The following is a 17,280-nucleotide window of genomic DNA, read 5'->3' as shown; positions in this document are numbered from 1 at the left end:
GAATAGGGTCTTCGCTACTTTGTGCGGTGGAGGCGCAGCCCTCGCAGTAGTCAGAGTGCTGAGGGGACAGCGGAGCTGTCCGATCCTTCTGGTCCCCGGGCAGACCTGTGCCTACTGATCGCAGCGTGCCGTTCTCAGGATCGTGTCTGACGTGAGGTGATTTATTGTCCTCACCGTGGGGGCCCACGGAGGGAGAAATTGCGCCTGCCACGTGTCCAGTGGCTGGCGTCGCCGTCTCCCGAGGGAGGGAAGTGCCGTGCTGGTCTCCGCGGTGGGTGGGTTACATGTGCAGACGGGGCACGGCGTTTCCTGTGCCCTGAAGGACTGGTGGTGCCGTCGGTGCGTAATGGTCGCGGAAAGCCTGTTTCTCCTTGGTATCGCTTTCCCCCTAGGAGCGAGAAGGATGGATGAAGCCGCTGGGGATTTGAAGCAAGCACTCCCAAACGTGTGTGACAACGTTCCAATTCATGTGGAAGTTCATCAGAAATCAAGCAGGTCTCTCTGATCAAGACTGTACTTGTTGCAAGTTGTGTCTGTTGCCTTTTGTCCTTCTACTAGGCACCTACAAGAGTGCACAATGCTCTGTTTGCCTTCTCTGTACTCTCCCATGAGTTTCCATGCAGGTGTCTCTTCCTAAAGTTAAACAAACCCAGTTTTTCCTTGTGCATCATGTGATCCATTTCATAATCAAGTTTGTGGCCATATTCTGGACTTGCTCCAGTATATTGTTGTCTCTTGTATAGCAGACCCCAAAACTGTATGCAGTACTCCAAATGTGGTCTCACAAACAGCCAGTAGGTGGAAAGAATCACTTTCTCTAATGTTTGCACTCTTGCTACCACAGCCTAAAATAAGGTTAGCCTTATTTGTAGCAGGGGCACGCTGCTGACTCATTGCCAACTTGTCCACCAGTACTTCTGGGTCCTTTTCTGCAAAGCTGTTTTTCATCCAGTTGGCCTCTGGTCTGTACTGTTGTCTGGGCAGTAGATTGAGATACAGGCTTTCACATTTACTTTTCTTGAACTTCAAGAGGTTCCTGTCAAACTGTATCTCCAACCTGCAGAGGTCCCTCTGAATGGCAGCCCTGCTCTCTACTATACTGACAGCTCTCCCTGCTTTGGTGTTACCTATAAACTTGCTGCAGTTGCTTTCCATCCCACTGTCCAGGGTGTAAATGAAGATGTAAAGACAGTGTTTGTTTCAATATTGACAGCACCACCCCACCTTTCTCTGCCTGACTTACTGGCAGCTCTGCTTAGTCTTTTTACTACAAATAGCAACCCTTTGAGCTGGACAGTGCAGTCACCTTGCCTGTTTATCTAGTCCTTATCTTACCAATTTGGCTATATGGATACTATGGAAGAGTGTGTCTAAGGTGTTGCTAAAGTCAAGGTGTAAAATATCCGCTGTTCTCTTTTTGTCAGACTTGAAAGACAAGGAACTGGGAATGCACTGAAATCACAAAATGAAGTTAAAGCTTTTCTGAAATCTTAAAATGGTATTCCTTTTCCTGTAGTTTTTGTCTCTTCTACTGGAATTCTTACAGCATGTCCTCATCCTGAGGTATCAGCTGTGGTCAGACATGAAAGCATAATAGAGCTTCCAAGCTAAGTGTACCAAATTCAATCTAGTAGCTTGGCTATGAGTGTTTCTGTTTTTTTCTAGTGAAACACAGCTTGCGTAACTGATTTCTGTTCTTGAAATCTAGTTGTGTGACAGGACAAGGGGTAATGGGTTTAAGCTGAAGGAGGGTCGATTTAGATTAGATGTTAGAAAGAAACTCTTTACTGTGAGAGTGGTGAGGCACTGGAACAGGTTGCCCAGAGAGGTTGTGGATGCCCCGTCCCTGGAAGTGTTCAAGGCCAGGTTGGATGAGGCTTTGGGCAACCTGATCTAGTGGAGGGTGTCCCTGCCCATGGCAGGGTGGTTGGAACTAGATGGTCTTTGAGGTCCCTTCGAACCCAAACCATTCTATGATTCTGTGTCCCCTGATATGACTGCAAACAGAGCTAATAGTATTCTTTGGCTTGTGTCTTTTGATGCACAATTTAAAAACAAGTATCAAACTTGTTGCTTTTGCAAACAAACTGAATTTGATATGTTTTTTTTTCTGCAGAATGTTACAGGGGGATTGAGTGGGTTTGGGCTCTTTTGTTGGGGGGGATTTTTTTTTGGTTTGTTGGGGTTTTTTTTGTTTTGGTGTTGGGTTTTTTTTGTTTGTGGTTGGAGTTTTTTGGGTTTTTTTGTGAGATGGAAGCTGTTCTTCACGTAGGCTTAGTTCATACTTCCTTATAAATGTCAATGCCACAAATAATGCTGATTCTTTTTTGTTAGTGTGGCCAGGAAAGAAGATATCAGGATGAGTGTCTTAAAGCTGTTGAACAGACATAACATCGTGTTTGGTGATTACAAGTGGACAGAGTTTGATGATGGTTTCCTTAATAGCAATGTGCAGTCTGTGTCGATTGTGGATACGGAGCTGAAACTGAAAGACAGACAGGTATTCACAGTCAAGAATGTACAGCTCTGTTCATATGCTTGTGAAATAGCTGTAGGTAGACTAGTGATAGCCTAAGGACATAAGCAAGACAACGTCTATAAGTAGTATCTTTTATTAGGTTGACTGGTATAATCAGGAAAAGGTGGCTAAGCTTTTGGACCTTAGTAAGGTCTGAAATGGTAGTAGTAGGCTTCAAAGCTGAATGCCACCTGAGAACTGTAACTTTCTTATGTTATAAGTAATTATGAATGAGAAATATGATATATTAAAAGTCTTTTTATGTCCATTCTAGCCTATTGACTTGAGCAAAAGCAGTCTTTCTCTTCATATTTTTCATCTGAATGAAGAAGGACCAAGTGCTGAAAACCTGGAAGAAGAGAATGAGGATATCATTGCAGCTAGCCACTGGGTGCTACCAGCAGGTACCCATGTGATATTTCTGGAAGGTCTAGAGCTATTACAATGAAAGAAAATCTTGGAGAGGCTAAAAGTGTTTATAGGGTTACCTGTTAAAGGTATTATTTGTATATATTGTTTAACTTTGTCCTTTGTTGATGGAACCAATATATTGGGACTTTGTTCTTTATGGTTTTGACTGAACTACAGCTGATTCCACAATGCATAATTTATTTCTGTAATACCTGTGGATGGGTGGAAGTAATTGGTTTTGTGGAATAAAATGTATAGTCAGAAGCATGCAAATTTTTAACCCTACAGTCTGCATTCCAAATTTTTATTTGGAGACCCACAAGAAACTCATTGGTTTAAACATTCATTTTCCAGAGCCCACTGCTGGCTTCCAGCCCTCAATACAGTGCTGGCCTTATATTTGGAGGAAACAAACTAAAGAGGTTTAGAGTCCACAGTGTCTTCTGAAAAGAAGAATAAGGCTTTGCTCTGCAGTAGAGTAGAGTGTGGCCTGCCTGTTAGTATCTTGTGCTTGGGGAAAGTTGGATTCTGCTCCTGGAAGAAGTGCAGGTGTGAGCTTAAGCTCAAAAAGACAGTGATTCTGAAACATTTCTTGCTCTTTGACATTTTGTGAAAAGCCTAACTATCCATTACATTTCTCTTTGGGAAGAATTCAGTCTGATACTTTGACATTATTCCCGTATTATTGTGGTTTATAATTGTTCAGTCTTCTTTTAATTTTCTTTGCTGAAAGCTAAAAACTAAGCTACGTGCTTTTTTCATCCTTTACATGTTGATGTTTAAAAAAAAAAAAGAAAAGAAAAATTGAATGATAAAATTGGACTTAGAACCCTCCTCCCACCCAAACTTTTCATAACTCTCTGTCTTGGGGAAGTGTAGGTCCATGCCCTATTGAGGGTGGAAAGAATTATATTTTTCCTTTCATGTTAAGAAATTAAGAAGATTAATTTCTCCTCACAATTATTTGAGGAAATGGAAGTTGTAAAACTGCTGAATTTGTCTGTTAGGAAGTGGTGTTTGCATTTTGAGAAAAATAACTCGTATGGTTCTTTTCCTGTACTTTTTAATTGCTCTTGTATCTCTCTTCTTAATCCTTTTAGTTGAGAATAATTTGAATAATTTGAAAACTGCTTTGTGCTGCAATGGTAGATTACAAGTTCACAGATATATTATATACCTGTTTAGGATAAATCAATTGCTTTTGCAGCTGAATTCCATGGCCTTTGGGAAAGTCTTATATATGACACTGAAGTAAAATCACACGTAAGTTGAAAATTAATAATAACAATTAAAATTGCTTGAGAAAAAGTAAGAGTTAAAATATAGCTTGTTCGAAGTTTGCTGCATCCCGTGGAGAAGTTATTTGGAAATCACCAGCTCAAAAGGTCTCTATATAATTTTTGATAGTTACATACTTTTCTGATTTACTCTTAAAAAAAAAAGAAGGCAGAGCTGATATTTGGAGATTAAACATCATATCTCAGACATATATCAGTATGTACTACTGTGAAGTTAGCTTTGCAAAGAATCCCAGTTTCCCTGTGAAAATGGGTTCAGTGATGCTCATGCCACAAATTATAAAGAATTTCTTCATATGCATTGGTTTATTTTACGGAAATCAGAAGTTTAACAGCTGGAAGGTGTTGTGATAGCAACTTAAAACTTCTCAGAAGATTTTCACTTTTGATTTAGTCATTCATCAGCCTGCGTGAAGGAAACAATGAATGTTCTGTAAAACAGGGTAGACATTAACTTTATTAAAATACTGCACCTTGTTTTAAGGCTCATTAATTGCATGTTTTTCTAGAAGGGAAGAAGAAAATTGGTGCGAAGAAAAATAACATCAGAGAGGCTTAGAAAAAAAATGTATGCAGCATTTATTGAAACCAATTCTCTATTTCTCCATTGTGAAGGTCCCAAAAGATCTGTTGTGTCTTTGGCGTGGGGTTTTTTTAATAAGGCAATTTTGGTGGCTTGCTATTGCTAGGAGAACTGTGTTGCTATCAACTGTACTTCCAGTGCTTCTCTTCTACTGGCACTCTTGTTACCTTGCAGTAAACTAACTGAGGAAACTAAATCACTAAAAGTGTTCAACTCCTTGTGTGATGGGCTAATTTCCACCTGGTTTTGTGCCATTAATTGGTCCACTGTCACCTTAGCTAATAGTCATGTAGCAGAAATGGTGGGTGCAGGCTAGGCAGAAGGGAATGGGACTTTAACTGTGTGTTTCTGGCAGCAGCTAGACAATTCAGTGGTTTACCAGTAACATCAGCCAGCACTGTTACAAAAAGCAAACATTGCAGTGATTGTACTTCTTTGTTTATAAGGTAAACATCAATTAACACATCAACGTTTGTCTAATTTATGGCAGTGCTTTCCAAATCATCTGTGAAATGACAGGACTATTTAATTAGACTTACTGATGTACTAAATCACAGCGAGTTGATCCCTGTCGATTGTAAGTGTATGTTGGCAGAAAGAAGTGGTAGCTTTTAATGACTAAAACTAGAACTACTTCTGTAAAAATAATTGTGATGAATGTTCATTCTTTAAACTATGGAACTGGCTGGGTACGGTTGGGTTCTACAGACTCTGAAATGGTTGCTGTGAATTTTCAAAATAGTACAGTCATTGTCTATAAAATCTTGATAAACATGCTGGATGAAGTTCAGGTTTTTTGCTATTGTGTAATTGCTCCATCTAGGGCATGAGATATTGCTGGAGTACTATTGTATTGTCCTATGGATCAAAAGCACATTACAGATAACAGCAACAGCACATAATATGGTTTCAGGTGTATTGGTATATAGGTAAAAATCAGTATAGATTCACACCTGAAGTTCATATTCGTTTTGTTGAAAGAGTTCTTTACTTCCTAATTCTAGATAATTCTAAAATAAAGTAAAATTATTTTTAGAAGCAAGCATTCAGGGAAGTACGTGCAACTTCCCTTATTTGGAAGGATAACCAATCTACAAATTTCTTACAGTAGCTGATACAAATGCTTCAGTAGAAAGGAACCAAAACCAAAAACAGAAAATGTTTTGTTTGGTGAGTTGAATACAACAAACTAAACAAATGTATAGCTCTACAACATCTAAAAAGAACCTGGAGTTTGAGTCTTTGACTCTCTGCTTGGGTAGCTTGTGTTTTGAAGACATACTATAAGTGGCAAGATGGAAAATGAAAATAATTTCACATCCTTAAAGCATTTCATTTATTAGTATAAAAGTTCTGGAACTCCATTTGTGCCCAGTACATGCTATTCTTTTTTTCTGAGGGCAGGAAGGAAATTAGTTTCTAACCTTTGCAGAAAGAAAATTTGCCTATGCCTAAAAGACGTGTGCCCAACTTTTGTTTTTTTAAGAACATACAATAGACATAATTAGGAGACTGATTCTATTTGTAATTGTATTTGCTGATATGTCACTAATTTGTCTGTCTCTTTTCTTTTCAATTAGTTACTTGATTATGTGACGACAACATTACTATTTTCTGACAAAAATGTTGATGGCAACCTGATCTCATGGAACAGAGTTGTTTTGCTGCATGGTAAAAATGATCTGTCTTAAACCGAGTAGACTAATTGGCCATCTGTTTATGCTTTTCTTCTGGAAAAACTTGTATTGCACTTCTGCGTAGTGAAATTAGATGATCCAAAAACAGCAGAGAAGTATTCTCTGAGAATACTTCAGCAGAGAAGCACCTCTCCTATGAGGACAGGCTGAGAGAGCTGGGGTTGCTCAGCCTGGAGAAAAGGCGGCTCTGGGGAGATCTAATTGTGGCTTTCCAGTACCTGAAGGGGGCCTACAGGAAAGATGGAGAGGGACTGTTTATCAGGGAGTGTAGTGACAGGACAAGGGGTAATGGGTTTAAGCTGAAGGAGGGTCGATTTAGATTAGATGTTAGAAAGAAATTCTTTACTGTGAGGGTGGTGAGGCACTGGAACAGGTTGCCCAGAGAGGTTGTGGAGGCCCCATCCCTGGAAGTGTTTAAGACCAGGTTGGAAGAGGCTTTGGGCAATGTGGTCTAGTGGAGGGTGTCCCTGCCCACAGCAGAGTGGTTGGAACTAGGTGATCTTTGAGGTCCCTTCCAACCCAAACCATTCTATGATTCTATAACAGATATTTAGATGAAGTGTAATGTCAGAATCAAATCCATGTTTACATATACTATATTTTGTAGGAACTTAAATTCTAAAATTTATAATGCAGTGACAATACTTGTTGGGTTTTTTAATTTTAATTTTCAAGTTATATTATTGCTTTTTTATATAAATGCAAAAATAATGCAGATACTGAGGAGATTAGAAGCCATATATTAAGTACAGTTCTACCACAGTATTAAAAAAATTGTTAGTTATGGCTTCATAAAAACTTTTGAGGAAATGGGGAAATCAATCTGTGTGTTGTGTAGTAACAGTGCGTTCTGTTGCCAAGTATGAAGGCAGTACTCTCAGTAATTTAGTTATTACTATTTCAGTGAAGCCATAATCTTCAGTCATTCCTAGTTTACTGTGGATGTTATACCATAAACAAGATTAACATCAACTGAATCAATTTTCTGGCAAAATGCAGCTTGCTATTGATTGATTACAATTTTGTCATCAATACTGGTATTAAAAAATAAAAGTCATAGTAGAAATGTTTGGTTTGAGTGTTGATTATACTTAAGTTACAACTATCTGTTTAGAAGCTGCAGGATGTTTTTGTTTGGAAAACTATTGCATACAGTTAATACATTTATGATAGATATATTTAATTTTAGTAATGAGCTTATTATTGTGATCACAAAGAAGTTAATACCAGGAAATCTACAGCTGTTGTAGTGCAAAATACATTTACGCTATAATGGCAGTACTGGCTTTGAATGGAAGTACTGTCATCTGGTTGATGTTATTAGTTTGTTTAGCACCCACACATCTTCCATACATTCATACTCTGTTTAACTATGCTTGTACTTGTCTGTTTGGAGAAAGTCTGTGTGCCTCTTCCATAGGTTGTCAAGCCAGATCCCAAAGGTTTGTCCCAGAGCATATTTTCTAAGATGCTCTGGGTTGCCCCAAGGTAGAGATTTCTTGGAAAGTGGAGAGCTGATCAAACTGGGCATGACGTGTTTCTGTTTTGCATGCTAGAAGGCTATGTTTCAGGAAGATGTAAGTTTAAACATAGCACTGATTTTTGAGAATGCTAATAAGACCTGCTAGGGTGATAGACTTTGCTTCTGTGACTGAGTATTTTAACTTTAGTGTAATAGTTTGTATGCAGACACCATAACTATACTAATAATTGTATAAATTCAAAGCTCAGCTCTTGGACTGTACCAGAGTAAACAATCTTCTCAAAATACCCTGGTGTTCACAATCATTGTCTGCTGTGGTTTTATTCTACAATTAGTGCTGAAATGAAATATGGTAGTTAAAAATATGTTACATGTCAATAACAATTTGATGCAGATTCTGTGTAATGTATGGATTTGGTTTCAAACCAGGCCCTCCTGGAACTGGGAAAACCTCTCTCTGTAAAGCATTGGCTCAGAAGCTGACAATTCGACTGTCATATAGGTGATCATTTTTGGAAAATTTTTACTTTAGTTTAAAATTGTTAATCATTCTTTTTCAGTAGCCCAAAGGTATTTAATATTTGATTTCAAGTAACTGGTGCCAAGTGCTAATGTTCGTAGTTCTTTTATAGTGCACCTGGCTAGCAATAAAATTGATCTGATAGAGAGACTGGTTAGGATATTTTAGTGCCTATTAAAATGTGTAATTATTTGTGCCCAGGTATGTAAAACAAACTCCAGTGGTGATATAGTAATTTCTTTGTGCTCATGTTGTACATTAAAGAATATTAAAGGACAAAAGGTCGTAGAATATCAAAGCTGCTATTTGTATCTTCATGTTCAAGAAAGCCTGTTTTTAATAGGTAGTGATTTTGTAACCAGTTTGTTTTGTACTTGGATTGTCTGAATGCCAATCTGTATATCAGACGAGTAATTAGAGTTAGCCTTAAACTTCATAGCAACTTAACAAAAAAATAAATGTTATATAAGATACTAGGTGTAACATAAATAATGTGTAATTATTGGAGTGATCTGACTCTAGCTCAAACTGAGTTTGTCATAAATATGGGATATATAATGTATGGTTGAGATATTTTGTCCTGAGGATATCCATGGAGAGCTAAGTAAATAAGCTTCATGCTTTTATATGTGTTCTTGCTACACTGAACAAAATCTTACACAAACAGAAGAATAAGGTCATTAGCATGGTAACTGTTACTTAAACTATATTTAAATAGCACCTGTTCTAATGAAGGAATTCTGATAGCAATTTAATATAAAGAATTCTAGTGAGACATTTCTGGAAATGACAAAACAGGTATTATGTTTTGAAAAGTAATTTAAAATACTAATTCATGGAATTCTAGGGTAGAAGTGAAGGGAATGAGAATTACAGAAGTTAATGGTATCACTGACTTTTATTTACAGTAGAGTTGATACTTCTTTTTCCCTTCATACCTTAGGTATAGGTATGGACAGTTAATTGAGATAAACAGCCATAGCCTTTTCTCTAAATGGTTTTCAGAGGTACGTATTGATGTAGCTAATTAAGTAGACTGTTTTAGAAATTACACTGTTTCTGTTGAGCTTGTTTGGGACGGGCGCTGTTTAACATTTTTGTTGGTGACATGGACAATGAGATCAAGTGCACCTTCAGCAAGTTTGCTGACAACACCAAGCTGTGTGGTGCAGTCAACACACTGGAGGGAAGGGATGCCATCCAGAGGGACCTTGAGAGGTGGGCCCATGAGAATGACATAAAGTTCAACAAGACCAAGTGCAAGGTCCTGCACGTGGGTTGGGGCAATACCCAGCACAGGCTGGGTGGAAAATGGATTGAGAGCAGCCTTGAGCAGAAGCACTTGGGGGTGTTGGTTGATGAAAAGCTCAACGTGAGCTGGCAATGTGCACTTGCAGCCCAGAAAGCCAACCTTACCCTGGGCCGCATCAAAACAAGCATGACCAGGAAGTTGAGGGAGGTGATTCTGGCCTTCACTCTCATGAGACCTCACCTGGCGTACTACGTACCCAGAGGCGTACCCCCTCTGGGGTCCCCAGTACAAGAAAGGCATTGAGCTGTAGGAGCGAGTCCAGAGGAGGGCCACGAAGATGATCAGAGGGCTGGAGCACTTCTATGAAGACAGGCTGAGAGAGTTGGGATTGTTCAGCCTGGAGAGAAGAAGGCTCTGGGGAGACCTTATAGCAGCCTTCCAGTACCTAAACAGGGCATGCAAGGAAGCTGGAGAGGGACTTTTTACAAGGGCATGTAGTGATAGGATGAGGGGTAATGGGTTTAAGCTGAAAGACAGTAAATTTATGTTAGATATTAGGAGAAAATTCTTCGCTATGAGTGTGGTGAGGCACTGGAACTTCAGTGGTTGCCCAGCCTCTGGTTGCCCAGAGAAGGTGTGGATACCCCCTCCCCGGAAGTGTTCAAGGCCAGGTTGGATGGGGCTTTGGGCAACCTGGTCTAGTGGAGGGTGTCCCTGCCCATGGCAGGGGAGTTGGAACTAGATGATCTTTAAGGTCCCTTCCAACCCAAAACATTCTGTGATTCTATAAAATGTGCATGCACCAAAGATTACTCAGAATAATGTGTTTGAGAACACTTAAATACAAGCTATATTAGGAAGTTAGCTTAAAACCCAGGTATTTCCATCTTTAAATATGGTAAGGCTTCGAAAGTTGTGTGATGTAGTTAAACATATGCATATGGTGTCTTTCTAGAGTGGCAAGCTTGTAACCAAGATGTTCCAGAAGATTCAGGAGTTAATTGATGACAAAGATGCTCTTGTATTTGTACTGATTGATGAGGTATGATTCTAACAGCACTGAGCTACATAAAATTTAGCAGAAAGTAAATTGATATGAGGGAACTGTGATAATGCTCATTAGTAAAGAACAATAAAAGCATATTATACCTTTTTGTAAGTTACATAACTGTGCAGAAGAGTGAATTTTAATCTTGATTGCTGGAGATTTGGGAGGAACACAGTATGATTCAGCAGACAAATTCCAGCTGAAAATGAAGCAGAACCTTTCTTGGTGGAATTTCCCTTTCTGCTTTGTGTTTACAAGTGGAGTATTATTTTAAAGTAGCCTAAATTTGTATTAACTGTGCTTTTATGTATGTTGTAAAGCTCTAAAAAGCATTATGTTTCAGTTCATTGTCTAGATTCTCTTCAGACTTGGATACATAAGCAACTTAGTATGTACCTTGTTAGCTTTGTGATATTGGAGTTCCTATGGGGAAGCTCATTCTAAATTCAATGTATTCATTATTCTGTTCTGTGTGTCCCCTTCCTACCCTGCCCCCCAAAATTTAATTAAAATGAAAACTAGCCTCCATTCTTCTGTGCAAACAGAAATTTAACTCACTTTGCTTCCTTGACATTCCTTTCCCTCTCCTTGGAAATTCCTACTTAACAAAAGATTTTGAAGATGAAATTCTAGATACCAGACACAAGGATCTGAAGGTGTTTTGTCTGGGTTATTTGCTTGCTGCCAGCACTCCAAATGTGCAATCTTTTATAGGTTTTTTTGGTGTTTGATTTTTTTTGTTGTTAGTTGGTTTTGTCTTTGTAGGTGGAAAGCCTCACGGCAGCCCGCAGTGCCTTCAAGGCAGGCACAGAGCCTTCAGATGCTATTCGTGTGGTGAATGCTGTACTGACACAAATAGATCAGATTAAAAGGTAAACTCATGTTATTGCAACAGCAAAAGGACAATTTCAGGATTTCTGCTAAATCTTAATTCCTACTTGGAATACTAAACCAAATTGGTTGGTGAGCTATTCTTTCTTAATGATGCTAATTGTGAAAAGAAATAGGAGTAATTCAACAGAATAGCTTGCATCTGAGTGAACAAGCAAATCTACAGATGGTACGCTTCCTTTAAAGCTAGGGAGAGATACAGGACAGATGGTCATGGTATCTGCTTGGAGAGACAAGAATAAGATCAGTGAAGAATTAATTCATTATTCACAGCTTCTGGATGTCAATCTAAAGCGGACTTGCAAAACACATGGCTTAAAAGCAGTCGTTAATTGCTTGGTCAGCTTTGCATGCTGGATTTAGTGCAGCATACTATGTCTTGTGTTATTCCTGCCACTTCCCTCCCATTTTTGGGCATACTTTGCTCTGTTCACAGAAGGAAAGGTGCCCTAGTATTTGGCCCTGTCTTGTGGCTAATTAAAGGTAAGTAGCTTATTTGTATGTTAAAATTCACAGACTTTGTCTAAAAATAGCTATGATTAAGAAAGTTCTTTCAGTATTTCTTAGAGCAAGGAGATATTATTTCTCTTTTAAGCTCACTCTAATGTTGTCTGTGGTTAGAATAGGTCACATTTCCAGTTAAACTATATACTTTCTACTGAATTGAAATGGAAAAAGTGTAGATTAAAGGTTCAAATTCAAGTTGTCTTTTCATAATCTTTTTTTTTTTTTAGCAGAAACTATGCCTGTAGGCTCTAGATAGTTAATGTATGTCATCTATAAAGTAGGGTTAGAGAAACTGTAGACACTTGAGAAACAGCTAAAAGAGACCATGCATTGAAATAGATTGGTGATAACTGGCTAAGAGCTTCAGATCATTTAATGTAATTGCTGGGTGACAAGAGTGATGTGACTGCTTATTGCATGAAATGGCTTGAGTAATAAAAAAAAAAGGTATCAATTTGCCAGTCACTAAAGGAGATAATTCTTGTACACATGACCTAAAAATCTGCTTTTATCTTGAAGGTATCCCAATGTAGTTATCCTGACTACTTCAAATATAACGGAGAAAATTGACATGGCCTTTGTAGACAGGGCTGACATAAAGCAATACATTGGACCTCCATCTACTGCAGCAATATTTAGAATATATCTTTCTTGCTTGGAAGAGCTAATGAAGGTAATATTTTGAAAGCAAGACTGTAACATGTCCTATTGTAATAAATTTGATATTGTAATCATACTTCCTAAATAACAAAAATACACAAATTTCATTCCTCTGTGTACTTCCACTCACCGTAGAATTTAATTTTGAATGTATTTTAAGTTTTTCATACAACAGTATATAACTCTTCTTTCTAGTGTCAAATAATATATCCTCGGCAGCAGCTCCTGACACTCAGAGAGCTAGAGATGATAGGCTTTGTAGAAAATAATGTGTCAAGGTTAAGCCTTGTACTAAAAGAAATCTCAAGGTAAGATTCTGAAATTTCTTTTATACATATATATGTATGTGTGTATATATAATGAGTTGTGGAATGATGTATAAAAGTAATTGAATTTCATAACAGCTGGAGTTCTGAAACATCTCAATTTTTTTCTGTTAGGGTTAGTGCAAAACCTTTCAGGGGACAAAAAGTGGAAGTGATCAGGATTTGCCAACATTTTTGTCTTGCATCTGGTTTGGCTTAGTACTGCTTCTGGTTTCTGCTCTGCTCTTTGAAGTCCTATTGACAAATTGCTGGCTGGATTAGTGAGATGCCTTAGGTTTCACTTGATATTGTGAATTGTAATGCATGTAGTGGAAATAGCATTAGCCTTAGTTCCTGCTAAGAAAGTGTCTTGGAAAGCCATGCAATCTACTAAGTCAGTTTTTAGCATCAAGATATGAGTGGACAGAAGCAAAGGGGAAAGGAGTGACATGCAAATGGGGAGTGTTATGATGTGCTGAGTATGCTACTGGAGCAAATAGTTTTTCACTGCAGTGTAACAATTCTTCAAACAATAAAAACTATTCACAATATCAAGCAATATTTTTTTTTTCTAAAGGTTGGATGGGGCTTTAGGCAAACTAGTCTAGTGGAGGGTGCCCCTGCCCATGGCAGGGGAGTTGGAACTAGATGATACTTAAAGTCCCTTTCAACCCAAACCATTCTATGGTTCTGTGGAACAAAACAAAATAACATTCACAAAGTTGGGACAGTGTGTTTTTATTCTGTTCCTGAAGTATGCAATCTTAACCAGTGAGGAGTGGCATAAATGCAATTAAGTTTTTCCAGGTATAGAGGTTTGGGTTCTACATACACAGAGTGGTGCTTGGAGGACCTGGAAACATAGGTCAAGTAGGTGAGGTAAAGGAAGCTCTGTGTAAATGGTGGGAAGAAGATCAGCAGTAACTGTGAGGTCCAGCCTTCAAAACAAATTTTTCAAGTCCTTCTAAGAGTAGATGGAAGGTTATATCTGTACCATACTCTTTGGGGGAATGTCTACACTGAAATTCATGACACATGACAGAGTAATGTGAAGGGCATGATGTAAACTTTAGTAGGCAAATGTGACTATTACTTTTCTGTACTGTATAGGCTCCCATAGGCTGAAGTTGTCTGTTCGCTTTCTGCTTCTGCTACAAGTGCTGCAAGTGACCTGCTGAATTGTGATTTGAGTGTTTTTAGAGCAACTTATGGGAGAAACACAGAAAAAGGGAAGGTCTTCTTTTAAGAGTGGATATTTAGCATTTAAGCAGCACTTGTCTCTGTTTTACTATAGAAGAAGTGAAGGTCTTAGTGGGCGGGTCCTGAGGAAACTTCCTTTCCTAGCACATGCACTTTATATTCAAGTAAGTTTATTATATTGAAGTAAGCTTATTCTATTCATTGTATTCTGGTTTGGTTTTGGGACAGGTGGGAAGACATTTGGACATTGCCTGAAGTAAAAGATTGGGCCTAAACCCCCCTTTTAATCTAAATTGCACTGTTTCTGCAGCTTTGTAGACTGAAACAATTTTGTGCTGCCCATAATTTAAAAGGGGATTGAAGAAGATGGGTGGGATTGACCTGTCCAACAGCATTCTACTTTTAATTCAGTATTGTGACAGAACATTGATATTGGTTCTCTGATCATTTCTTACTGAAATAAAATCCTCTGCCACTTTATAGATAATATTAATTTATTAAAAACCTTTTTTGAAGCAAATCCACAGTAATAGTGATTGACTCAACTTTGCATAGCTTGGCTTTGACTTTACTATGCTAGATGGTTTAAAATAAATCTGCAGTTTTATGTTTTGTAGCGTTTTGAAAATTTTGTAACACGGAAGTCAAATATTTCTATTTTAAATAGTCATTTGTATGTAAAATATTATGTGTGTCTATTTATGTAGTGTGTCTAATGAAATGTTCTTATTTCCAGTCCCCCAGTGTTACAATGACAATGTTTCTTCAGGCTCTTTCACTTGCTGTAGACAAGCAATTTGAAGAAAGAAAGAAACTTGCAGACTGTGTGTGATACTTTACTGGTTTATAGTTGTCTGTATTGTTAACACTGAAAACTACTTTTTTTTTTTTTTCATACAAACTGTGCAACTTCTAAGCATCTGTAAAGTAGACTGTCAACACCTTGAAAAAGCTGGAATGCCTAATCTAGTTTTTCTAAATATTCATTAATAAACAATTAAGAAGCTTTACAGCATATTTTTCAAAAGCTTTATTTCAAATGCCAGTAAGAGGATTGTAAAAAATTCTTGCTAGAAGTCACTTGTCATCTTCTGCAGTTATTAAAAGTGGGCAGACTTCTGTTCCTTGTTTCTTAATCACCAAGTTTCTATCCATGTATCCGTTTTTATACTTCCGACTTCTTTTCTATTTTTAATAGCAATAGCAATTCTGTCTTTGGATCTGATACTTCTGCCATTAATGCACTAGTTGTTATTGCTTCTGAAATAACAAGCATGAAACTGAGAAGAATCTGAAGTCCTCAGTGATGGCCCATACCTTTTATACTGACATCTCTTTATCTTGAAATTTAATATCAAGTATTACTTTAATTACATCAGATGCAAAAGTTTAAAATCAAGAGATCACTTAATTGTATCTTGTAATGCTACTTTTTTGAGTTGTTGCAAGGATGTGAACCAAATCGGACCATGTTTTTTCACTGAAGAGTAACTGCAATGTGTAAGAAAGGTTCTTTAAAAATGCATGAAGTTTGGGGTTGTTTTGTTTTATAAACATGACATTGAAGTTACAAATCATCTGTGGAGAAAAATATTTTGTAGTGCAAAAGCCAGAAAATGTGTGCATCCAGTTCCTAAAGGAACAGAGTCAACTTTTGTATGGTAAATGCATAACCTATGTAATACTGGTTACAAAACTGTCAACTCTTTCTTTTGTATTTACAAGTATTTTATCTGCAGTCAGCTGAAAGAATGAAGTGTTAGGGGAGTTTCTAGATAAGAAGTTTAATCTTTCTTAAATGAAGATAAAATAGTGAGATTTAAGTTGATGATATCCAGTTAATGCATGCTTCCTAGCTGTTGGTATTGAAATGCTTTCATGATAGTGCATTTTGTTACTTCCTTGTTTGTATCCTTTTAAATCAATGTTATACTATACATTCATGAGATGAAAGAATTTGTCGTGAGCTATTTTTTGCTGATGAATGCTGTAAACTGTGCATTAAAAAATTGCACAGAACTTGTGAAGTGCTAGTAAATTTTTATTATGGCATCTATGGGTATGTAAAGAGAGTCTCTTTGTTAAGCCTGTCTAAGCATCTGTTCATTATATTACTTTTGAAAATAACTTAATAAATGTTACTCCCTATCCACCCCCTAAAAAAAGGGATGGGGGTGGGAGAAGATTGTACCAAATTCAGTCATTTGCCATTGTGTACTCTTATTTTTTTTTTCCCCACAATCATCGTTTTGCCAATACTGGTACATGCAAGAAACTTCTATAAAAGCAATGTATAGGAAGACTACTGAAAGGCAAAATTTTATACAGACTCTAGTCCATAGTGGATTTGTGGCTTTAAAGTAAAGAGATTGAGAGACTTAAAATGAGTATTCATTCAATACAGGTGGATATTATTATGTGTGCCTGTCTTGACGATCCATGTAATAGATATTGCATTATCATGGAGGTACTCCAAAAGCATGGAATTCTCTTCTGGTCTGGATTTGAGATTGTTTTAAGAACTGTAGAGGCTCCACAAATTGCAAGTTCTTGTGTATGTTTCATTGAGGGTACGTACATTTCCTCTGCTTCAAAAGCAGAGCACTGCTTGTTTGGTCTTGCTGTAGACTCATTGATTGTATCAAGGCTATAAAAACTGAAGACCAGCTGTTGCTACAGTTTACTCCTCCTCCCCTCATTCCTTTATTTGAGATGATGTCATTTTCCCCAGCCACGTAGTTTACCTTTTTATTAGCATTTCATAGATATTCTAAGTATTTCTATTCAAACTAGGACATGCTAGTATTCTGAGAGTTGAGCAGTATTTAGAGACCATTTTTAGTATGTGCAATTTTGCTAATACATGGACTTGTGCTATGGCTGGCAATAGTTTAATCTTTTATTAAA

The 17,280-nt window shown here is 37.6% G+C and overlaps 1 protein-coding gene across 5 annotated transcripts; it reads left to right on the top strand.

The window, feature by feature from the left end:
* Window positions 1-25: 25 nt before the first annotated feature.
* Window positions 26-15,362, top strand: TRIP13 (thyroid hormone receptor interactor 13). 5 transcript variants are annotated; one of them, XM_075745225.1, is made up of 14 exons: window positions 26-156; window positions 393-495; window positions 2,335-2,500; window positions 2,793-2,922; window positions 4,137-4,192; window positions 6,391-6,481; window positions 8,420-8,492; window positions 9,454-9,517; window positions 10,718-10,804; window positions 11,576-11,682; window positions 12,728-12,881; window positions 13,064-13,176; window positions 14,468-14,537; window positions 15,110-15,362. In XM_075745225.1, the coding sequence occupies exons 2-14, from the start codon at window positions 404-406 to the stop codon at window positions 15,203-15,205; spliced, it is 1,299 nt and encodes a 432-aa protein (XP_075601340.1). In that variant the 5' UTR covers window positions 26-156; window positions 393-403; the 3' UTR covers window positions 15,206-15,362. The 5 variants fall into 5 exon arrangements, with proteins under 5 accessions (XP_075601340.1, XP_075601341.1, XP_010297465.2 ...); XM_075745226.1 differs by having other exon boundaries at window positions 144-271; XM_075745227.1 differs by lacking the exon at window positions 26-156 and adding an exon at window positions 1,425-1,470 and having other exon boundaries at window positions 355-495.
* The last annotated feature ends 1,918 nt before the right edge of the window (window positions 15,363-17,280 follow it).

The sequence above is a fragment of the Balearica regulorum genome, chromosome 2, assembly GCF_011004875.1.
Source record: "Balearica regulorum gibbericeps isolate bBalReg1 chromosome 2, bBalReg1.pri, whole genome shotgun sequence".
Taxonomy (NCBI): Eukaryota; Metazoa; Chordata; class Aves; order Gruiformes; family Gruidae; genus Balearica; species Balearica regulorum.
The sequence above is the reverse complement of the archived record's forward strand: the minus strand, read 5'-3'. Positions and strand labels throughout refer to the sequence as shown.

Bases quoted from the DNA above. Each gene is read 5' to 3' on its own strand.
- TRIP13 (XM_010299163.2), top strand. From the start codon at position 347: ATGGTCGCGGAAAGCCTGTTTCTCCTTGGTATCGCTTTCCCCCTAGGA. The intron at 496-2,334 runs GTCTCTCTGATC...CTTTTTTGTTAG, and splicing joins GTTCATCAGAAATCAAGCAG to TGTGGCCAGGAAAGAAGATA. The intron at 14,538-15,109 runs GTAAGTTTATTA...TCTTATTTCCAG, and splicing joins CACATGCACTTTATATTCAA to TCCCCCAGTGTTACAATGAC.